The sequence below is a fragment of the Nuphar pumila genome, chromosome 2 (assembly GCF_984573655.1).
Source record: "Nuphar pumila chromosome 2, dmNupPumi1.hap1.1, whole genome shotgun sequence".
Taxonomy (NCBI): Eukaryota; Viridiplantae; Streptophyta; class Magnoliopsida; order Nymphaeales; family Nymphaeaceae; genus Nuphar; species Nuphar pumila.
Window position 1 is genome coordinate 105,476,150 of NC_143250.1, and position 25,355 is coordinate 105,501,504.

Below are 25,355 nucleotides of genomic sequence, written 5' to 3' on the forward strand. Positions count from 1 at the left end.
GATGTACATACCGCTAGTGGAGCAACTGCCTGTCTTCTTAGTTCTTGTATGCCAACTTTAATCATTATGATAAAGAATCACTTGTTTACAAGTTAAATCGGAATGTTCTGTAAAAAATTTGAATGGCATTTTCTCTTGTTACGCAACCAGATATTGATTTATCAGAAAAATGCAATTTCATTTATTCAATTCTTTGTTATTACAAAATAGGATCTGCTTTCTTTTTATTTACCTTTTTTTATATCAATGGGGTTTCTAATCTACCCACATGCGCTTTAACAAATACCAGAAAGCAAAATATCTGTAATAGGATTGGTTTTCCTTTTATTTACCTTTTTTTTATATCAATGGGGTTTCCAATCTACCCACAAGCGCATTACCAAATACCAGAAAGCAAAATATCTGTAATACTTGATGTATGGGTTTAATTCATCACTATCCATAAGAAAGTATCGGTCTGCATTCTCTATTTACAGATTGAGGTGTACCAAAATTGGGCATTGGACAAAAACAACATATTTCAATTGCCCAAGTTATATCCAAAGTAATTTAACACTTACCCACCCAAAAAGCAACAAAAACACATTGGTTCATCCAAAAAAGCTCTTCAGCACCGCCTTCACTGATCAACACACATTTCCCCTATAAAAGATCACATCACTCTTCTCCAGATCCGCTGTCAGAGATCTCAATAATAGTATGGTCCCTGAGCTCTGTGTTCACGTGCCTGAATCTACTGTTTCCTTCACCTGCATGTGACGCCCCTCGCTCATATTTCTGGGACTGCAGGCTCAGTGAAACACCATGCTGAGCGTTATTCATGGCTTTGGCATGGTAGGCGCTCGCAATGTTCTCTGAAACATTCCCCAGACTAATGACTGCAAAAGCTCCAGAATTATCATCTTTTCTGACTCCACTAGAATCCTGATCAGCTGACATATCTGCCTCATCTTTTGAACTGTAATTATAATTCAATCTGCCTTCATGCTCTGTTTCCATGCTTTCTTCTGCTGAACCCTTTGAATATCTATTCAATCCAAGGCCGTCAGCCTTTCGGAGTAAACAATTTCTGAAGTTCCCATCACTCTTTTGCTTCTTTTTCCTCTCGGTTCTTTTATCTATTAATGGTTCTGCAGAATCACTATCTTCTTCATATGCATACCAGCTTTTCCATTGGATTATAACGGTGTAAGTATTCTTCTGCTCTCTACACTGTTGCTTTCTCCTCTTTGAGGATATGAACTTATTGTCTGAGACAAAATTCTTAAGGAACTTTGTTGCTCGCACTGGCATTCTTCTAGTGGACTTTGTTGCTTGCACTGGCATTCTGCTGTTTTCTGGGTGCTCTCTTTTTGATATGCCTTTTGGACGCTCTTCAGTGTCACCCAACGCACTGAACTCATCCACCATCGAATGGTCTTCCCCAGATGGAGAAGAGTCATGCTTTTGTAACAGTGCAGCTTCAGGTTCGTTCTTGAGGACTGGGTAAAACTTATCTAGTGTGTTGTATTTCAGCAAATCTGGATTTTCCTTTTTTCCTATTGCTTTAGCACCAGAGCTAACTTTTTCAGTATTCTTATTATCATTACCGTCCAATTCTTTTGCACTGCCAGTCTTAGTGCCATGGTTACCTGTACGTGGGAAAACTCTTAGTTTGTTATCAGTGATGATTAGCTCAATCCTGCTTTCCAAGGTAATATTAGGCATTGCAAATTTAGACACAATTCTTATGCTGGAAAAGGAAGATATATAAGGTAGAGACAAAAGAACTTGTGAGAAAATAGCAATTAAATTGATGAAATTTGTCCTCCAATGCGCCTCAGTGAGAATACACATATTACCTTAAAGTAAAATTTTCATGCTGCTTACATTCACAACCGGGAATGGCATTTTAAAACTATATAGATCTTTTCTCAGACTATGCAGATCATATTTACTATTTCTTTTACATCTTATTTTTAAGTTATGTTGAGCATGTCATCAGTCGGAATCTGTAAGCTAAATTCTCCACAGCACTCACAGTGTTACGGGCCTACTTCTTCAATAGGCCAGCACGGCGTGACGGTCCTTTCTTACCGCCCCAAGCCTTCCGGTCGCTTGCTTGCCGCTGCGAAAATTTGATAACTGATAGTGCAAGAGAGTGAGATAATAGAGAGGGAGACAAAAACACAATCACTCGAAAGCAATTACAACGAGGGTAAATAAAAGAAAGCTTTTCACATTTGCATTCATTCACATTTTTGCCTAAGGGCTCGTTACAGTTCAGATCTACGGGCTGACCCTTCAGGGTATTTATCAACCTGAACCAAAGTACATGGGTGACTCGGAGAAAGTTACAAGTGATTCGACACTTTACATCAAGACTCAACCAAAGCAAAACAAACTCTAGACACAACTGTACAAAGTAGGTCGCAGGGGAACAGGCTTCCCCTTCAAGTCATGCGCCACCCTTGGTGCCATCTGTTTCGTGGTAGGCCCTAACTTTGATTGGATAGTGGCTCTTCATCCAGAATGTTGACTCCCATATCGACTTCGCTGTCTCCTCCCACTGCACCACTTCTTCGCTTTGCCCAAGTAATTGATCTTGTGACAAAGGATCTTGCTGAGACGCTTTTTGGCCCGTTGTGCTGTCGGGGCCCTCTGCAAGATAGGAGTGCGTTGTGACACGCTACGTTTCGGATCTCCCTCGTTCGCATGGAACGGTTTCAGGTTGCACACGTGGAACACCAGGTGCACCTCGAAGTTTGGGGGCGGGTCCAGCTTGTACGCTAGGTTACCCATTTTATTGGTAATGGTGAATGGTCTCTCGTATTTCTTGATCAGTCTGTGGTGTCGTTCATGGAAGATGCATGTGTGATCCGGATAGAGTTTCATCAACACCTAGTTCTCAACACAGAGCCCAGCAGGACGGCGGTGCTTGTCCGCCCACTTCTTCATCCTCTCGACCGCTTTATGAAGAAATGCCTTCGCCAACTCGGTCTGCTCATGCCAATCTCGAACAAAATGATAGGCAAAGGATGACCTTCCCTTCTCTTACGTGGCTAGAGTGTGAGGGGTCAACGACTGCGGTCCCATGGTTATCTTGAACAGGTTGTGGCCTGAAGACTCGCTCTTCTGAAGATTGTAGTAGAATTGGGTCACGTCCAGAAGCTTTACCTAGTCTTTCTAATTGACGCTAACAAAGTGCCTAAGATATTGCTCCAATAGTTAGTTGATGTGCTCCGTCTGCCCATTGGTTTGTGGGTAAAAACTTGTTGAAAATTGTACATCAGAGCCGAGTAGCCAAAACACTTCACACCAGAATTTGCTGTGAAACGAGCATCGCGATCGCTCACAATGCTTTTTTGTATACCCCAGTGCTTCACGACATGCTTGACGAACAACTCCGCCGTCTTCTCTACAGGACACTCTTTGGAAGTTGGGATGAAGGTGGCGTATTTAGAGAAACGGTCCACCACCACCAAGATAGAGCTGAAGTCATTTACCTTTCGCAAGCTAACAATGAAGTCCATGAAAATGTTTTCTCAATGACGTTCTGGGATACGTAGAGGCTTAAGGAGGCCGCCAGTCTTCTGGTTGGTTTCCTTGTCTTGCTGGCAAACGAGCCACGTTCGTACATACCCCTCCACGTCGTCTCTCGTTTACGGCCAATAGTAACCGCGCTCAAGGAGTGCTAAGGTCTGCTTCTGACCTGGAAGACCAGATCATAAAGTATCATGACACTCTTTAAGAAATTCACTACGAATGCTTCCCTACCGCGGCACGAAGATGCGTCTCCCTTTAGTCACAAGGATGTCGTCCCATAGCCAAAATCACTTAGTCTTTTCCGCATGCGCTAGAGACAAAGTGTTGCATTGTTGTTTCCTATTGCATTCCTTCATGGATGCAGTCCAACAATGCGCCCTTCAAGTAAACTTAAGAAGGTTCCGCCTGCAAAGCCGCCAGTTCAGCCTTGCGACTTAGAGTGTCAACAACAATGTTGGTCTTTCCCACCTTATACTCCAAAGCGAAGTTGAACTCAACTAAAAACATTTGTCATCGAGCTTGCTTAGGTGTCAACTTCTTCTGTGTCTGAAAATAGCTCATGGCGACGTCCGTTTTGATGACGAACTGGGCACCTAGAAGATAGTATCGCCAAGTCCTGAGGCAGTGCATGATAGCCATCATTTCACACATGTACTCTATGTAGCGGTCTTCGCATCCTTTAGCTTTCGGCTCTCATAGGCAATTAAATGACCCTCCTGCATAATAACTCCGCCGATGGCGAAGTCTGAGGCGTCTGTGTGAACTTCAAAAGGTCTAGAGTGGTTTGACAATCGCAGCACTGGTTCCCTCACCAGGGCCTTTTTCAAATCGTCGAAGTCATTTTGGCAGGCTCCTATCTAGAGCCATACCCGATTCTTCTTTAACAAATCCGTGAGGAGTGCAACAATGAGGGAGTAGCATTCGATGAAACGCCAATAATAGTTAGCCAAGTCAAGGAATGATCGCAACTCTGACACTTTGGTTGGTTGATTTTATTCTTTGATAGTTCTTATCTTCCGCTCGTCCATGCGCAGCAAACCACGCCCCATAGAGGTCATTCTCCTTCAACACCTGAAACACTTCGCAAGTGCCCGACATGTTCCTCCATGTTGTTGTAAATTACGATGTCGTCGAGATAGACTACCATGAACTTGTCTAAGTAAGGGTAGAAAATCATGTTCATCAACGTCGTGAATGTAGTTGGAGCATTAGTCAACCCGAAGGGCATCACTAGGAAATTATAGGCACCATAGCAAGTGACACAAGTCGTCTTGGGCTCATCACCGCCAGCAATCCTCACTTGCCAGTAACCCGATCGCAGATATAGCTTTGAAAATACACGGGTAGTGCCTAGCTAGTCGAACAAGTCTGCTATCAGTGACAATGGATACTTGTTTTTCATTGTGGCCTTGTTCAACGCATGATAGTCCACACATAGCTGTTTGGAGCCATCATGCTTCACTTGGAAGAGTACTGGAGCGACAAAAGATGCTTTAGAAGGATGAATAATGCTTGCCTCCAACATCTCATCCAACTGCCTGTGCAATTCCTTCAATTAAGCCGCCCCCATATGATAAGGGATCATGGTAGGGGTCTTTGCTCCGGGGGTCAACTCTAACTTGTGGTTGACCTCGCATCTCGACAGTAGACACTTCAATAATTCCGGGGGCATCACTCCCCGAAGCTCAGCCAGTAGTGGGGAAAGGGTCGATGGCACTACTGCTTCCACCTTCCCTTCTTCGGTGCACATAACGACTAGGAATGTCTGATCTCCACGCTTGACATCCTTTTTCAATTGCACAACAAATAACATGACTTACCTCAAAGAGTGAAAAGTTTGGCCCCATGATTGTCAACGAGTTGAACTTCAGCAACTTCATCACATTCTGACTGCGAAGAAACTCTATGCCCAAAATCATTCTGAAGTCATCCAGGGACATCACTGAGAAGTTGGCTTTGTCGGCCCAACTCCCAATTTGGATAGCTACATCTCTTGCTTCACCAAAAATTGGCTTGGTCTCAGAGTTCACCGTCTCGATGATCCTCTGCTTTGACCCAGGCTTCAAGCCCAACAGCTCTGCCTCTTCCTGCGAGACGAAGTTATGCATAGCCTCGGAGTCTACTATTGTCGTAGTAGACTTCTCATTCACAATGACTTCTAAATAGATGAGCTCTTTGCTAACCGGCATGCTCTCGATTGTGCAACTTCTAACTGCGCTGATCGTCTGCATGACTTTCATCATCCTTGGTTGCACGACCTCGGCGTCACTACTCTCTGCCTGCACTGTATTGGCCTATGGCACTTTGGACATTGCCTAACAATGTCTTTCCCCACAGAACCAACAAGTCACAACCGGCCCTTTGTTGCCGTTATTGTTGTGCTTTTTATAATTATGCCTCTTGTCAGAATAATGTTGAGTCAATAATTCGTCTTTATTGTCGCGTCGATCCTCCTTACCTCCGTGGTTCGACTTCTTCCCAGCCTTAGTCGATGGAGTGAAAGGCTTGCGTTGTGTATCCACCAGTCGCTCGGTCGTCATATACACATCTTCCAAAGTCTGAAGATTACTCATTTCTACTTCGGACTGTGCCCAGGGCTATAGTCCCACAATAAACCAGTTGAGTTTGTCTTCATCCAGCATATTGGGTACGTCTAGCATGAGCTTTTGGAATGTCCTGATGTAGTCTATCAAGTCTCCAGTGTGCTTGAGTTCTGCCACCATCTGATAAGCTTGGCATTGTACACTCTTTGGCATAAAGTAGTTTCGTAGTTCATTTTTGAAGACTTCAAAGGTATCAATTACGCAGTGGCACCTTTTCATGTCGCTACACTTTCGTCTCCACCAGGATAATAGCATCTCCGTCGAGTAGAGTTGCTGCCACCTTAACCCTGAGGTCTTCGGCCAATACATTCTGAATGTCCAAGTAGTCTTCCACCTAGAATAGAAAGTTTTCTCTGGCCTTTCTATCTCTGAAACCATTGAATTTAAGCTAGCCTCGACACATTTATCTTTGATGACCTATCATCATCTCTGCTATTGAGGGTAACAGTCCGTTGCAGAGTGCGACTTTTCAATTTAAGCTCCTCAACTTCAGTCTGCACGATGATCACTGTCGTAGTCAGCGAAGTAACTTATCCCATCAGTAAGTTTTCCTGCTCTTGCAGGCTCATCACCTCGTTGTCTAGTCCTCCGAACGACTCAACTGCGTTTGAAATCACTTCGTGCGAAGTCACATCAACCACTAATCTGTTGACGATCGCAGCCATCTGCTCATGGCCTCAAGGTGAACCCATCTCCTCGGCCTCGACAACCTCATTTCCTTTGGTGCTCCGCAAGTTGTAACTGTGTGCCGTAATGTCTTGCTCACAAATCGCGGCTTGTCGGCGCGTCTCTCAACACCGACTCCTGAGTCCCTTCTTCAGCTCGAGAATGGGCTTTGATACCACTTATCATGGGGCTGCTTCTTCAATAGATCAGCGTGGCGCGACGGTCCTTCCTTACCGCCGCAAGCCTTCCAGTCGCTCGCTTGTCGTTATGGAAGCTTTGACAACTGAGAGTACAAGAGAGCGAGAGAATAGAGAGGGAAAGAAAATCACAATCACTCGAAAGCAATCACAACGAGGGTGAACAAAAGAATGCTCTTCACATTTGCATTCATTCACATTTTTGCCTGAGGGTTCGTTACAGTTCAGATACACGGGTTGATGCTTTAGGGTATTTATCAACCTGAACCAAAGTACATGGGTGGCCCGTATCAGATTTTATATCTGGTACAATGTCTACAGGAAACAGGGCGCGCGCGCGAGAGAGAGAGAGAGAGAGAGAGAGAGAGAGAGAGAGAGAGAGAGAGAGAGAGAGAGAGAGAGAGAGAGCAGAATGGCTGGGGCGGCTCACAATGCTCGACCTCCAAGCCCTAACCATTTTATATATGCAACAAATATACAACTATCCTTGTAATATCAGAGATATTACAAGGATGCCATTAATGAGAGTAAAACATGTGTTTCATTAACATACCATGCGTATGGATCTGGATCCAGATCCATACGCAAGCTATATTTTAACACCCTCCCTCAAGTTGTACGTGATTTTGGATCATGTACAACTTGCTCTTCAATAGCCAAAATTGACGTCCTGTTAACCCCTTGGTAAAAAAGTCTGCCACTTGATCTTCTGTTCGAACATGACGTAGTTCTATCTCCTTCATCTCGACTTTCTGCCGTATGAAATGTTGATTAATCTCAATGTCCTTCGTTTTGCTATGTTGGATAGGATTACATGAAATGTTTATTGCGCTTTGATTGTCACATAGAAGAAAAGATCGAATAATTGTCTCCCCAAGATCACTCAATAAGTGTCTAATCCATGTGGCTTCTGCCGTGCCTGCAGCCATCGATCTGTATTCAGCCTCTGTACTCGATCGTGCCACTGCCTTTTGTTTTCTGCTGCTCCAGTACACTAAATTGTGTCCAATATATACACAATATCCAGAGGCAGATCGTCTCTCATCTGGATCTCCTGCCCAATCTGCGTCTGTATAAGTGATGAGTTCATGTCCTCTATGCAAATTATCGTTCTTGCAATAAACAAGTCTGTCTCCTATAGTTCCTTTTAAATAACGTAGAATGCGCTTCACAGCTTCCATATGACCCTCCGTTGGAGCATGCATAAACTGGGATACCTGATTGACAACATAAACTATATCAGGTCTGGTAAAGGTCAAGTACTGTAACATTCCCATGAGACTTCTATACATAGTAGGGTTGACACAAAGATGACCATCTTCAGAGCTCAGCCTTTGATGTAATACACTAGGAGTACTGACTGGTTTGCAATTCGTCATCCCGGCTCTTTCCAGAAGGTCAAGAGTGTATTTTTGTTGCATGAGTGTCAATGTGTCTGTCAACTTCCACACCAAGAAAGTACCTCAACTCCCCTAAATCTTTCATTTTGAAAGTTTTCATTAAAAACTGCTTCACGTCTTGCACATGATTATCTGAACTCCCAGTGATCACAATGTCATCAACATATATAAGAAGAAGTATAACAATGTCTGCCTTTTGGCAAATAAAGAGTGAGTGATCCAGAGAGCATCTTCTAAAACCATAACTCTGAATTTGCATAGAGAAACTTTCAAACCAGGAACGGGACACCTGTTTCAACTCATACAGAGATTTCCTTAGTTTGCACACCCAGACAGTAGGATCCTTCTCGGCATAACCAGGAGGTTGCTCCATATATACTTTTTCCTTTAAAGTTCCATGTAAAAATGCATTTTTAACATCCATCTGGCTAAGGCTTCAACCTCGATCGACTGCTAGAGATATGATGACATGAATAGTACCCATTTTGACTACCAGACTAAAAGTTTCATCGTAGTCTTCACCATATTGTTGTGTGAATCCTCGAGCAACAAGTCGTGCCTTATATCTGTCAATGCTTCCTTCAGGCTTATACTTTGTTTTATAAACCCATTTTGAGCCAACTACATTCTTTCCTTCTTGCCGAGGGACTATTTCCCAAGTCTGGCATTCATGAAGGGCTTCCATTTCTTCATTCATAGCTTCAGTCCAATGAAGGGATTGAAGAGCTTGATTAAAACAAGTGGGTTCAGCCTGTTTTGTGAGCTGAGACATAAACAACTGGAAATCAAGGGAGAAGGTCTCATAACTCACCCATCGTTGAATAGGATGCTTAATGCGTGACGGCCTTTGAGCCGGATCATTGGCGATGCTTTCCACATTTCTCGGCTCTGTATTTTTGTCCCGTCTAGTGTATACCTGCCCAGAGAAGCGTTCTACTGGGGGTGGCTCAACTTAAGATGATTCAACATGTATTTGTGAGTCATTCAACTCCCTACTCAAGCCGAAGGAAGGACAATTTGTCTGACATGTTTCTCCTGTATTAGCAAAAAGATTTGCGCTTATCCATGAATCATATACTTCTAATTCTCGAGATGACAAGGCTGCAGAGTCATTGACCTGAAAATTTCGTTCGTCAAAAACAACATTTCTGGAGGTCCTAATACGTTTTGTAGTGGGATCATAGCATCGATAACCTTTGTATTCATCTGCATACCCAACAAATCTGCACTTGACAGCCTTGTCCTGAAACTTATTTCGCAGATATGAATCAATATGTACATAACATACACAACCAAAAACACGCAACTCATCGTAAGAGGGATGTTGCCCGAATAAAGTATAATAGGGAGATTTCCGATCCAAAAGTGCCATAGGAAGACGATTTATAATATGAACAGATGTGTGAAAAACTTTTGTCCAGAGACTAACGGGCATATTGCTATCATGTAACATGCTCATCGCGCTCTCAACAATATGCCTGTGTTTCCTCTCTGCAACCCCATTTTGTTGAGGAGTATGAGGGCAAGAAACCTGTCGACTTATTCCTTTATCCCGAAGAAAGGCAATAAACTCGTTCGATGAATACTCTCCTCCACCATCACATTGTAAATGCACAATATCACAAGCAAACTTTGTTTTGACCATCGAATGAAATTCCCGAAATATTTGAAAAACTTCATGCTTGTGTTTTAAGAAATATATCCAAGTATAACGGGAATAGGAATCAATAAGGATAACATAGTAACGACTGTCAGAAAGAGAAGGAATAGGTGCGGGTCCCCAAACATCAGAACAAATAATCTCAAATGGCTTTGAAGCTCTTTTATTTATAATATGAAAAGGAAGAACATGACTTTTGCAGAGTTCGCATGAGGAACATTTATTATTATTATCAGAAAATGTACATAAACTAGACTCTGGAAGGAGAGCATCAGATACAAGGTTTTCAACGAAACCTCGATTACAATGTCCCAAACGACTATGCCAAATATCTGGCTTATTACAATAAAATGAATTAAAAACTGCCAATGAAGGAAAAAACAAAGACTCTGAAGGCGAAGACACTGAAGAATGCTTGGACGACTTCAACTGGAGGACTGGGACTGAAGACGAAGACACTGAAGGAATTTCCTTGAAGACGTACATGTTTCCTTGTCGCTCCCCCTTAGCGAACGTCTCCTTCGTTCGTAGATCCTTAACATAAACAGAAGAGGGAGTAAATTCGACGGAAGAATTCATATCGTCAACAAGTTTAGCTACAGAAACAATGTTCTTTTTAATATTAGGAGCAAGAAGGACATTGGACAAGTGAAGTGAGGACTTTGACATAAGGATATGTGCATTGCCAGTATGACTAATGGAGTGATAAGTTTCATCTCCCGTAACTATACTACCTTTTTCAAAACAAGGCAATAAATGAGATAATTTACCCGCATTACCCGTAACATGCGTGGCGGCACCTGAATCAACATACCATTCGCCTTGTTCATTTTGCTTGATCGTCATCTGTGACAATGCTGATAACAAAAGTTGTTGCCCATCTGTGGATAGCCCTTTTGTGTCCACAGCAGATTTTGTTTATTTTTCCTCTATTCTGTAGATTGAACCAACAATCAGCTTTCACATGTCCTCTTTTGTTACATAAGAAACAAGTGGGCACTCTCCTCTGATTCCCTGTGTTAAAACCCCCTGAAATATTAAGTGTAGGCAAGATACCACGTCCTCCCTGCCCAAAACGTCTGCGGCCTCTGCCTCCTTGATGCCCTCCATTCCATCATCCAAAACCTACAGAAGTGTCCATGGCCAAAACTGAATGAGGACGAGCTGATTCATTTCCTTCTACCCTTTGCTTCATAATCATCTCATGCTGGAGAAGTTTCGCTTGGAGGTCGTCAAAAGTGGGCAAGTGAGGAAGGCATGATAAAGTTGTGGTAAACATGTCAAAGTCAGGACCCAATCCATTGAGGAGTTGTTGAACTTTATCTTTATCTGCAATAGCACTTCCAACAACAGCCAATTGATCAGTAATACTCTTCAAGCGGCCTATGTATTCTATGACTGTCATGGAGCCTTTCTTCAAACTTTGAAATTCATTTTTTAAGAACATAACTCGGGATTCTGATATCTGAGAGTAAGTCTGTGACAGCTTACTCCACAGATCCGCCGCAGTGCAATCATCTGAAAGAGTAACCAACACTTCTTGAGAGAGTGTTGACGTAATATAAGCAACTAAAGACTGATCCCGCTTCCTCCAAACTGTATACTTTGGATTCCTAATGGAAATGGTAATTGTGTCACCTTTCTCATCCTTGGTTTCCTGCAAAATAAGCCGTGGTGGTATAGGAACTAAACCATCCAAATGTTCATCGAGATCCTGACTCCGTATAAAAGGAAGGATTTGCCTTTCCCACGTCAAAAAGTTAGAATGAGTAAGTTTTTCTGTAACAAGCTGACTCAAGAAATTGGCAGAGAGACCGGATGATGAAGACGAAGAGTAATCCATATCAGTAGAATAATGAATAAGCAAACAAGATGAATGAAAAAAAATAAACAGATTTGAGATCACTTAATCAATCAGTAAACTGTAATAAGGCAGATACTTGTACGACTAAAATGCTGCCCAAAGAACACTAAAACAACAATGAAGGAAGGAAAGGAAACTTGTGGAATCAAAACTGGTTTGAAATAAAAAAGAGAAACAGCAGTCGGTGATGTGTTAAAAAAAAAAAATGGGAACCAACACAGATGATAGAGTAACAAAAAAGAGAGAACTTAGGATGAACACAGTCGATGAGCACGTTGAAGGAGGAACACGCTGAAAGGAGGAACACGCAGTTCACGATCTGCGAAAGTAGGAACACGCTGCTGTTGTTTCAGAGATTTTATATCTGGTACGCTGAAAGTACCAACTTTCAGAAGGGGAGATCTGCTGTTAGGAGGAACACGCTGCTGCTGTTCTAGAGATTTTATATCTGGTACGCTGAAAGTACGTTGTTTCAGAAGGGGAGATCTGCTGTTTCAGAACTTCTTCACGCACAGGGAGTTCTACAGTTCACGCTGACCCCATCTCGATGAACACGCTGAAGGAGGAACACGCAGTTCACGATCTGTGAAAGGAAGAACACGCTGCTGCTGTTTCAAAGATTCTTCACGCACAGGATGACCTGCGCTCTGATACCATATCAGATTTTATATCTGGTACAACATCTACAGGAAACAGGGCGCGCGCGCGCGCGAGAGAGAGAGAGAGAGAGAGAGAGAGAGAGAGAGAGAGAGAACACAATGGCTGGGGCGGCTCACAATGCTCGACCTCCAAGCCCTAACCATTTTATATATGCAGCAAATATACAACTATCCTTGTAATATCAGAGATATTACAAGGATGCCATTAATGAGAGTAAAACAACATGTGTTTCATTAACATACCATGCGTATGGATCTGGATCCAGATCCATACGCAAGCTATATTTTAACAGCCCGAAGAAAGTTACAAGTGACTCGACACTTTACATCAATACTCAACCAAAACAAAGCAGACTCTAGACACAACTGTACAAAGTAGGTCGCACACAGAGGGGCTGCAGTTAGTAGTCACAAATCTGATTTCTCGCCTTTCTGTTTCATTATCTCTTAATATTAGGCTACTTTACTAGTAAACACACAAAAGAAGAAAAAGAGATTGACATTCTGGTGAATAAATTACCTTTTCAATTCATAATCTTAACTCTTGAGATATAGAAATGTTATTTGGCATAGAACTGATATAACAAACTATACGTTTTGCTAGACACCTGATGTATACCTTATAAACAAATTGGCCCATCGATTAACCATAAACTGGATATATGGCCTCCTTCACCAAGACACAACCAAAGCCATGCAACGTGCAAACCTGTTTCGGAGAAAGATCCAGACACACTACCATGCTGTTAACTTTAAAGCATACACACCATCATTATGCTGCTGTGCAGGATACCAATAAAAACATGTGGTGCCCTAGAAAGTAATTTGACTTTCTCAGGTTCATCAAATAAAAGAAAACCTATGGACAAAGAAAAAGTAATTCATGATAGGTCAGAAACCCACCATAAACGTACAATTTTACCATTAGGTTACCAATGTTGAATTGTTAATTAGCAAGATATAAAGTTGGTAATGAGTTCTAGCAGGCAGTGAGATACCAAAATGAAACAATCCATAAAAATACAAACTTGAGTAAATTAATCAGAGACGCCCACCAAAGAAGTAATCATGAAGCTGACAGAAAATATCAAGAAATGCTATTACCTAGGCCTCTCTTAGATCTTTTCCTTTGATATCCAGTTGGCTCTGCTATCTTCTCATAACTACCATTGCACAATCGTTTGTGGCTGCAGAAGAAAATGATGACAAATTGATACTGATGCATTGAAGAACATACAGTAGGATATCTCCATGTCTAGGTAGATATTTCCAGAACGATAAGATGATTGAATTGATATAGTTTTAATGCCTGAACGAGTCAATGTTAGAACTCTACCTGTGCCAATGGCACGATGGATGATTACAAACTTGACCCTCTTTGACTTTTTGAATACAATCATTTGCTGAAGGTTCTCTGTTTATGGCCCGCTTTATAAGATCACCACAAGTTTTGCACTGCATGGTAGAAAATATATGAAAATGTTTTGGACGGTTGCAACTCTCCAATCACATAATAGGCTGCACGATATTATTATCCACTTTGTTTCTTGAAATGCTTCATCAGAAACACATGAATACAAGTACATTACCATCCAGTGGTGGACTCTGTAACTATTAACTTCATCATAGAAATTATGGTATATGGTGATGTTGTAACCACTAGGAGGTCTCTGCATAAATATCAAGGCCATCAACTGCCATGCCAAATCTAAATAACCAAATCCAGAAGAAGAAACTAACCTGATAATCAACCACAGTGCTGCAGTTAATTTCTTTCATCAACTTCTGGAATTCATTACCATGATAGCTGATCAATCAGGACATGCAACTGTTGTTAGGAAGAGAATCATCCTTCCTTAATATATCATAATCAATAGCACTAAGACTCTCGACTCAACAAGGGACTTTGGCATTTCAAAGTGACTGTGCAAGGCAAGACATACAACAAGTCTGTGACATCTTCACTGCAACTCAGGAGATTCGGCCTCCTGAGTCAGTGCTGATCACATTCCACTTGAGAATTATCCTAGTCCCAGGTTGAGGTTTCATTTCCAAACCACTATAATCTTCACAAGAATTACCCATGGTCATGGTTCTTATATTTGACAAACAGATACGCATGAATCATTTCATGCAATAAAGTGTTCTTGAGATCTACACTTGATCGGAACTTCAATAATGGCACAGAGAGACGAATTTCACAGCAACCACCATCTATATAACAGCAGATGCCTGCACACCTGTTTTTAACAGTCATAAGTCAGATCATAGTATAGTTTTCATGTTAACGATTTCAAAGTGAGCACAGAAAAGTTAAACATGGACTGCACGCACGATGGGAAGAGATCAAAATTCCTGCATGGTGATCATAGACAGTCCCTATCATGCTAAAAAGCTAACCAGTGGAGATAACATGTTAAATACATGTGTTCTAAATGAATAACATGTTAAACCTGGACTTAGTAATCTGGTATGGCCTAAATTGCTATCAGGAAATCTGCTTACCAGATATAGAGATCCGAGTCCTAGGAAGGAGAAATCCACTTTGGGAGGAGATGGCACTTCGAATGATGGTACTGTGAAAGAATCCATTCCATCTCGTATTCACATTAGAAGACTATGATTAAGACTACAAACACAGATGCACACACACACACACACTATGATATTTTTTTGGATTTATAACCTGAAGAAACCACACCTGGCACGAAGACCTGGTCGTGCTTGCTCATCTTGCCATACCTACGGTCGTCGTGCCAGCAGCGTAAAACTCCGAGGCTAGGACCCCTGGCCCCGGGGCCTATGCTATGCATTGGCTTGCGCAGAGGGGCAATGCCCATGGGAATCAAACCTTGACTGCCCATCTAGCAGCCAAGACCCTACCCCACTACGCCAACCTCCCTTGGGGCCACACACACTATGATATGAAAGCCCATATTGTAGAACTTGTGAGGAGCCTGTTTGGAGCTGTTCATCCCAATAGATTGCATGTTAAATCAATGTCATTCAAGCTCTCATAATGAAACAGTTCAATACATGAAAATTAGGCAAGGTTTCCTTTTTCTTCTATTTTCTTTAACTTAAACTAGAGTGATACATGTCTTACTTTGCATTGATGCTCACTTCTCACAAAAAAGAAAAAGAGAAAAACCAAAACATTCATACCAACTTCAACATGCTTTCTTTCTTCCTTGTCATGGAAGGACCATCTCCACATAGATTTGTGGCTGAACTTTGAGTTTGACTGCTGTACTCGCAAACCCTAACAGCCCAGAAGAATATGATTGTGTGACACTAGAAACCATATCTAGATTCATATCTATTTGGATTCTATAATACAAATCAAATCTGACCCAGTTAAATAACCTACTAATGAAGTTCGAGTTGATCAGATATCTAACCAAAACCCATTGATTTGACACACCTAAGGGGGGGTGCTTGATATGAGAGAGAGAGAGAGAGAACAATGAAGGGGAGGGTGCAGAATTCTCTCTTTTTCTTTTTTTTCTTTTTTGTTAACAAAAAAATTTAAGTCAAAAGACACCTAATTAAAAATATGCAACACATTAACTTTCACATTTATGAGAACTTGGGTGGCTCCCATGCAATTTGATGAGATGGACGTCTTCAAACGGGCTCCTCAAATCCTATAGTGTGCACATTAGGTTGTAGCAGAGAAGCATACAAATATAACATGCTATACCCCACACCATATCAGTTAGCTCATATCATCTGACATCTATCTCACCTCAACACTTCTACCAGCTAGATATATGTTAGTATATGACACTTGGTGACACCAATACTGACATCAGCATTTCTAGGTGCCAATATTGATCTCATTGAGAATTCAAGTCTAATTTATTAGTTTTGGGCTTTTTTTTCCTGGCTTTAAACACGCTTTGTATGGTTGATTTTGTTAATTTTGAAAAAAATTATGAGCATCTTGATGACTTCATATCAAAACCATATCTTTACAGTTATATTTGAATAATTAAATAAAAAGGAATAAATTCCAGCATTTTATTGACATCTAGTCTTACACATTATGTTGGTAGTTTGACACCATCTCTCTTTGCAGTTTAATTTCCAAATAATTTTTACCTTGTATCTTCGCAGTTCAAATTTAACTTTTTTCACATATGTGTTTGCCTGTTTATATACCTATAACTATGGAACTGCATGTATGTATGTTATTCCTAATATACATTAAGCCTCAAGAAATCAAACACCAACACCTATAACTTTGACAATATAACATAGCATATTATGTAACTATACGTGTAACTATGTCACACAGGGTAGGACCCAGAATTCGGTGCCAATATGCACAAAAGGCATAAATCTAACTAAAATTAAAGAAAGAAATGGTACACTTGCAGAGAAAAGAAACAGAACATGAATGTAACATGTCTTTACTGTCTAATACTTGAATAAAGTGTAGCTAAGACACATCTCCTGAAATAACAAGAATGCAACACTATTTATTTCTCCAAGCACAAAAAGGTAATCAGCACATGGTTCTCACTCAACAGCCAGAAGTGAAATTTCATTCATTGGATCATATAAGATGTGGAAAGGTTCTCCCTGCCTAATAACACCATCACCATATCCATCTTCTTTCTATCATTTACTTCTGTATATTCCACTAGCCTTAAAAACAAACTCAGCCTTTAAAAGTGTCACTCAGAAATCATCCTTCCTCATATCTTTATATCATTTATATTAGTTAATGTAAGTTTCCTTCCATGTGCCCCCAATGAATCTCTTAGAATGGACCAATTGGGGGCTTAAAGACCAGATTATGATGAACTGTGGATCTGATAATTCAATATAATCTGATAAGTCCACATAACTGAATCAATGGATTCAGTTTTTTACAGATTGGAGTTTAGCTTTTTCATGCCACAGATTTGATTCTAACCTGATGCCAACCCAAATCTGACCTATTTTAAAAAAGATTATAAGAAAATGTGGATGAGTGCGAATATGTTGGAGATGAATTTCTCCTTTTGACTATAGATATAGTTTTGAGAAGCTCACAACTATAGTTGAATAGTTTGCTAAATCAAGGCGGAGACACCACAAGTACTGACTGGCATAGGGCAACACTGTATCGAGCATATTGAGCAGTCAGGACCATAAACTCATCAGATTTGGTTTGGATCACGTCTATCCGAATTATTTAGGAAGTCTTGTCAAACTTCGGTTGGACTAGATTCACATCATTTACAGATTGGTGTTTATGATCCATAACAATCTAACAATAGCATTTTATAACCTAGTTGGGTCTATCCCAATCTTGTTAGTTTCACCTATGAAATAAATATGGGTTCTGGTGAATATCAGATCAGGCCACAATACCATGCTGAAGGCAGCCAGTCAAAATAGAGAATCAAGGATTAGATTCTACCTGATTAAAGCCTATGTCACATGGGTACTCCATTTTGATTCCCGTTCTATATCCTCTTATATACAACATAGCTTTACTAGATCCACCAGTTCATACAATTTTTGTATTATCCATAAATCCTTTGTCACATGGAACTTGGAAGAATACTTTTCCCTCATTTACTTGTAGCTAATCACATTTTATTAGCTACCATAAAATGTAGCATCCAAATCTAGAAAGTTTTAACATGCAACACATATTATCTTTTTAGCCTCATATTGGAAAATTTTAGAAAATGCTATCAAAGTAGGCCATATATTGGTATTCAGGAAAATCAAGGCCTTTTGCAGGCATATTTCCATAACACGGCCTTGTGGACATGAACAATCAAGGTATTCAATAGTAGCCACAAGGCATGAATTTATGAGACTAGTCTACAATACTCTTGAGACTTGAGCTTTACATCGGGTGAAACAACAAACTAGCTTGTAATAGCCGTGAGGCTTGTGATTGTGACCCTTGTGAAGGTGCATGCCATAAAATCAGGTGTAAGCCCCACAAAAACAAGATGTTTCAGTGATCTGGAAAAAGTTTGTGCCACAACTTCACATGATCACAATGTGATGATTTTATTGAAAAAGACTGGAGTCGTGGTATTTATTTCACTCAAGATTGGGTATCTATGCCAGGTGTTATGCCCGTGGCTTCAAGGGGTATTCATGTTTGGCATATGCCTACCCTGACCAAGATCTTACCAATCTTTTTCTTTACACATCACGCATGTGTGTGAGTGTACACAAACCCACACAAACACTTCAACGAAGTACAGATATTGCATGGACCCATTGCTATTCAACTGTGTGAACTTCTCCCTGAACTTTACTCACGAATTCAAAAGAAAGAATATGCATTTTTTACCAAGTGACATTAACGTGAGCTCATCTCAGCTAGTTCCCGTGAGTACTTCAATGGAAGTAAACAAATATCCACCATAATCCATTTGAGCTCGGCATCATATTTGTGATTGAGGCATTTACAGGGGAGTTATTCTGGGCATATTTATCTCTATACAAATGTCACCAGCGAGACCTCTTCACTTCTTTTGCATACAAACCAAAATCTCTAATTCCTCCAAACTCGGCAAGCAAGCAATATCAGTACATTGCTACTATCAATTTTACAGTACCATCCCTGAATACTAGATGCAAATGCTGATAAGTGGTTTCTAATAATTTTGAGAAAGACAAGTGTACAATTTAATCAATCCTTTTGTGATCAACCATGATCCTTTTGCTACACTGCAATATGTTACTACTAATCCTTTTCCACGTTGAAACCTTAGTTTCAACTATTCCTGCTGAAAATCAAAACAACTCCACTCTAAGGACAGGAGAAGCAGAATTCACACCCTGATTCCTCCATGCAGCAAACATTCAATATCCACAAGACAGAGTCTATCATTATCACTCCCCTGCAGAACAGGAAAATTCAGGTAGCCCTCTATATAAGCTCAACTAATGCTACGATAGTAATAATCATATAAAGGTGCCACAAACCATGAATAAAAAATTCTGCAAGATTAGCTCCAAAAAACAGAAACCACAAGAAACAGAAATCCATCCACCAACAAGAAGCCAACAACCATGTTGCAATCACACGAGCACCCAATAACCAAAAACAAGAAAACGAAACAAACCAAAAGAAAAACAAATCATAAAAGCAACAAAACACCAACAACAAAGAAAAGCATCATCTTGCAATCATACAATCATCCCAACAACAAACACCAACAACAAAGAAAAGCATCAACTTGCAATCATACAATCATCCCAACAACAAACACCAACAAACAGGGAAAATAAAATCCAAACATGATGGTATAAATAATACCAAGAAAAACCCATTTAGGTACACTTCAAGACAATGCACACCATCACATAAAACCAGAAAAACGTAATCACCCACATGGTCGTTCCCGATAAACGTCCAATTGGACATGAAATCTCGACCACCCAAGATACAAAACCCACCAATCTCACTGATCAAGTGTTAAGAGATACTAGTAATGCAAGATTTCCAAGAAAACCACACCAACACCAAAAAAGAAAGAGAAAGAACAAGAGTTCGGCAAGAACCAAGGATGAAAAAGATCGTGCTTACAGAGTCATGCGTCCGGAACTCCATGTGACCAAGCAAGCGCCGAGGGCATCCTCGAAGTAGAGTGCATTGTAGTGACAGAAGAGTTCGTGAATGTCGGGGTGTGGGTCTAAAACATCCACCTCAACCAAATCCATTGTGGGAAGGAGGAGAGATGGATGGTGGCAGTGACTAGAGAGGGACTGCAAGAACGGTGGCGGGTTTCTACTTTATATAATATTAGAGTATTTGCTCCTCTACGCTTCCTTCCTTTTTTGGGGGGGACAATTTCGTTAGGGCGTTTGCTTGTCACGGAAAAGGGAGGCTTCCGGCGGAAACGCACGCAACCCCAAGTATTTATGCGGACCCCACCACCGCTATGCAAACACAGGAGCTCGTTGTAAAGGAAGCAGATCAGGTCATGCTGAAAATGAGCGTTTTTGCTCATGCGGGCATCTTGACCGTCTGCTTGCATTTTGGATGAGTGCCATGTGGTTTTGTTGACTTTTGAGCTTTTGAAAATGCAAATCGGATGGCCAATCTGCTTCCCGTAAAGCTATCGTGGAGCTCTCTTCCGTGACACAAACTCGAGAGGGTGTTGTGTGTTCTCCCGGCAACAAAAATTAGCTTGTTCTTTTGTGTACGGAGGAATATCTTGGGACCTAGTATAATTAGCATGCCAATATTGTCCACTATGACTTTATAATAAAATAACATATAAAAAAGGCAGATATGCTTTCTCCCATAAAATAGATATGCGTTGGATGAAAATGTCCTTTTGCTCCCCGTATATAGATTTGCATGTTCCGCCTTTGTTTTTAGCTTGTACTACAACACATGGCTACCTTCTCGTTTCTGCCTTGTGTTAGATAGAAAACTTTTTCTGGTTCATTTTTACCTCGTGGAGATAACTATAAATCGAATAATTGGTTCGATCATTGGTAGGCGTCAAAAGGGAATTTGTCGGCCATCTCTTTTTACAGTATTCTTTTCTTCATTTTTGTTAGGCAGTATGAAAAAAAACAATGAAGCACAAACATTCCAACAAGTGTCATTAAAGCGTTGTGAATACCTTTTCATGTCATCGTGCTATTGTTGAAGAACGTATGTCGTCGTGAGTGTCATTAAGGCGTTGTTTTTTTTTTTCAGGTAGATTTCATCGTTTCAACGGTTGAAAACTTGAAGACATTTGTAAGACGCTGGGACCTGTTGACAAGAATGCTTGGTCACATATGCGAGTAAGGGCCTCTACCCTATCCGGTATCGTCCATTCACTCAGTATATGCAATGTAACACAAATTGCGGTTGTAGTAACATGTATATCGATTTGTGAGATATTGTTTCGTTTGTAATATATTATGTTGAATTGTCGTATGTCGATTTGTAAGATATTATGTTTTTTCTAGTATCGATTTGTGAAATATTTTTTTGTTTGTTGATATCAATTTGTAATATTATGTTGAATTGTCATATATCGATTTGTAAGTTATTATATGTTTTATAGTGACGATTTGTGAGATATTGTTTTGTTTATTAATACCGATCCGTAATATATTATGTTGAATTACCGTATATCGATCTGTAAGATATTATGTGTTTTCTATTGTCGATTTGTAATATATTATGCTGAATTGTTGTATATCAATTTGTAAGATATTATGTATTTTCTATTATCGATTTATGAGATATTGTTTTGTTTGTTAATATCGATTTGTAATATATTATACTGAATTGTCGTATATCGATTTGTAAGATATTATGTGTTTTCTACTGTCGATTTGTGAGATATTATTTTGTTTGTTACTATTGATTTGTAATATATTATGCTGAATTGTCGTATATCGATTTGTAAGATATTATGTGTTTTCGAGTATCGATTTGTTAGATATGGTGTTTGTTAATATCGATTTGTAAGTTATTATGCTTAATTAATCACTAGTCATTGTTATATGCATCTTGAATAAATCGTAGTAAACGTATGTGCTGACTAATGCAAATTGATATTTTGTACATGACAGTGTTGAGCATATGAGTTAGTTGCAGTGAAGATGGCGTATTTCAATCATTGGAAAGTCATGGAGCATCAGACATCCGTACTATCGACACACTTGAAGAATTGAATATGTGCACTAATGTTGCACATGATAAGAAGAGTGCAGGCATTGGATTCACTCTTAACTTTAATATTCCAGCAGATGAAATGCAAGTCGATACTGAGGTAGACGATCATAACATTACACTTGACAAAGGTGCATGCACCTCAAGTCTATATAATAGTACACTTGACTATGTTCCTGTAGAGGAAATGCAGTTTAATAATGAGGAAGCTGCATACAATTTTTACAATGATTATGCTCTAAAACTTGGCTTCAGTGTTAGAAGATATTCTTGGGCAAAAAATGCACAGGGTGTCGTGGTGAGAAAGACATATGTTTCTTCTAAGCAAGGTTGGAAGAAGTCAAGTGAAAATCCAACAAGGAGCAAGCCAGATTCAAGATGCGGTTGTCCAGCGCGAATGGTGTTAAGAAGACTTCTGAATGGAAAATATGTAGTTCGTACTTTAATCAATGATCATAACCATGAATTAGTCGCTTCATTTATGACTCCTATGTTAAGGTCACAACGTAAAGTAACTGAAGCGCATGCTGCAATTGCTGATACCACCGACATTGCACCAAGGAAGACATAATTTTTGTGCGCACGTAGATGGTGGTCGCGAGAATGTACCATTCACACCTATGAATCTAAGAAACCACTTGAGAAGGAAGATGTCAGAAAACATAAAGAATGTAGAAATATGTTCTTTGGTTGATTACCTACAGAAAAAATCAAACATTGACCCTGGTTTCTTTAGTGTAATGCAACTGGATGAAGATGGGTATGTTATGAATATGTTTTAGGCAGATTCAATGTCAAGCGTGGATTATGAATGCTTCAATGATGTGCTTATTTTTTATATGACAATGAAAATTAATACGGAACAATAGCCATTTGCGCAGTTTGTCAGAGTGAACCATCACTCATAGAGTTGCATATTAGGCGGCACTTTTTTGTATGACCAGGCCAAGGAAACCTTTAAGTGGTTGTTCAGAGTATTTACACAGGCAATGAATGGAAAACATCCTGGAGCTGCACTTACATATGGTGATCATGCAATTGCAGCTGTAGTGTTTCATGTATGCCATATGCACATCATCGCCTATGTTTGTGGCATATCTTTCAAAATGCAGCAAAGAACATAAGACACATTTTTAATCAGAAGACAGGGTTTGATAAAAAGTTTAGACAGTGTGTACTTAAGAGTATAGACAAGGTCACCTTTATGTCTGATTGGGAGCAAATGATTCAGATGTACGACCTTGAAGACTGTGTGTGGTTACAATATTTATATACAGACAAAGAGAAGTAGGCATTGGCATATAGAAGACAATACTTTTGTGCATGTATGATAAACACACAAAGAGTTGAATCTATGCATGTCACACTGAAAAAAACATTGTATTCATATTTAGCAATGTTTCGTTTCATAGAACAATATGAATTATTTGTAGACGGTCTTAGACAGAATGAGCTTGAATAAGATGTAAAATGCTTCAACACCCGCTCTATAACTTTGGGCATAAAAATTTTGACGCGACCTGCAGATTTGTATACACTAACTGTATTTGAATAGACTAAGAATGAGGTTATACAGGTCATGAATTGCAACATAGAAGGACGTATGCAATACGAGAATATGCACAAATACCATGTTGTATAGGATGACAAAGAGTATTAAAAAAGGCAAGAAGCATATATTACGTACAATGTTGACAACAGAACAGTTGAATGTACGTGCAAAATGTTTGAATTCAAAGATATTTTATGTCATCATGCATTAAAGGTACTTAATCAAGAGAAGATATAAGAAATACCTGAGTCATATATAATGCGAAGATGAACAAGACAAGCAAAGATTGAACTGCTAGAGACAAATAAAGTCAGTCCATTTAGTGTTGATGAGAAGTGTCAGATAGCCTCTCATTACCAACAACTATGTAGGTCACTTATGCATGTTGCAGATTTGACATCAAAAAGCAAAAAAGCCTATGTATGTCTGAGAAATGTGTCAAGGGAATTACTTGAAAAAGTACAGTTAATTTACCATGAATCTGTTGCAGCTCGTGAAGACCAATATAAGAAAACGGGATCGAACAACGTAAGTGAAAATCATGCTTCCTCTGACCCTTGTGAGAAGTTGCGTCGAAGCGTAAACATCATCTTCAACAAGTCAGGAGTAAACATTGTAGATTATGATGAAAATATTCACCTAGAGAAGGGTATCAAAAGGAAACCTACCTCTGATCGCAATCGTCGGAGGGCAAAGGGTGCACTAGAATTGGTTGGCAATAAAATGTCTAAGAAACAACCAACCCCTAAGCAACCAAGCCCTTCGCATGAACATGTATGTAATACAGTATATTGCTTCCCATGCAAATTATATTACGTTCCATCTATCAATATCTTACTTGTGTAATTTCTAATATGCAACAATACCATACAGACGTGCACTACAATGTTGGAACCTGCAATCCACCCGACCTGTTTGAGTGGAACGATGGCATGAGTATGACAAGTCTTTTGGTATGTAACAATTTTGGGAGGATGTTAGCATTTCTTGTTGAACTTAATGTAGTGTCTGATATTGTTCTGTTTCATGACAGGGCTTTCTTCAATTCAAAAGCGAGCAACGCAACACAAGAATCACATGTGGATTCTTGAGCTTCAAAATAGTTGTAGCATTTAACTTTCATATCTTATAAATCATTATAATGTTTAGCATTCTATAATTCTTTGTTATAGTTCTATAATTCTTTGTTGTAAATCGATAATTCTTTATTATAATTCTATAATGCTTTGTTGTAAATAGATAATTTTGTGTTGTAATGTTATAATTATCTGTTGTAATTCTACAATAGAAATCATACTACAAATATCATAAAAATCGACACTAGAAAATACATAATATCTTATACATTGATATACAGTAATTGAGCATAATATATTACAAATCGATATACGAAAATTCAATATAATAGCTTACAAATCGATATTAACAAACAAAACCATTTCTCACAAATCAATACTTGAAAACACATAATATCTTACAAATCGCAAAAGGGATTAGCGATATATGCGGTGTACAAAGGCTCGTAATATCCGCCCTTCATCAATGAAAATCCAATAAGCGATTAGAGACGTATATTGTTCATA

The 25,355-nt window shown here is 39.7% G+C and overlaps 2 protein-coding genes across 2 annotated transcripts; both read right to left on the reverse strand.

Annotated features, from left to right (window-relative positions):
- Nucleotides 1-305: 305 nt before the first annotated feature.
- Nucleotides 306-13,732, reverse strand: LOC149846559 (uncharacterized). Its single transcript, XM_089996408.1, has 2 exons — nucleotides 13,679-13,732; nucleotides 306-1,631 (listed from the first exon to the last, which is right to left on the reverse strand). Exon 2 carries the CDS (start codon nucleotides 1,408-1,410, stop codon nucleotides 658-660), a length of 753 nt encoding a protein of 250 aa, XP_089852534.1. The 5' UTR covers nucleotides 1,411-1,631; nucleotides 13,679-13,732; the 3' UTR covers nucleotides 306-657.
- A 424-nt stretch (nucleotides 13,733-14,156) lies between these two features.
- Nucleotides 14,157-20,396, reverse strand: LOC149846560 (uncharacterized). The gene is made up of 3 exons (XM_089998068.1): nucleotides 20,127-20,396; nucleotides 14,656-14,814; nucleotides 14,157-14,381 (listed from the first exon to the last, which is right to left on the reverse strand). Exons 1-3 carry the CDS (start codon nucleotides 20,258-20,260, stop codon nucleotides 14,234-14,236), a joined length of 441 nt encoding a protein of 146 aa, XP_089854194.1. The 5' UTR covers nucleotides 20,261-20,396; the 3' UTR covers nucleotides 14,157-14,233.
- Nucleotides 20,397-25,355: the final 4,959 nt, after the last annotated feature.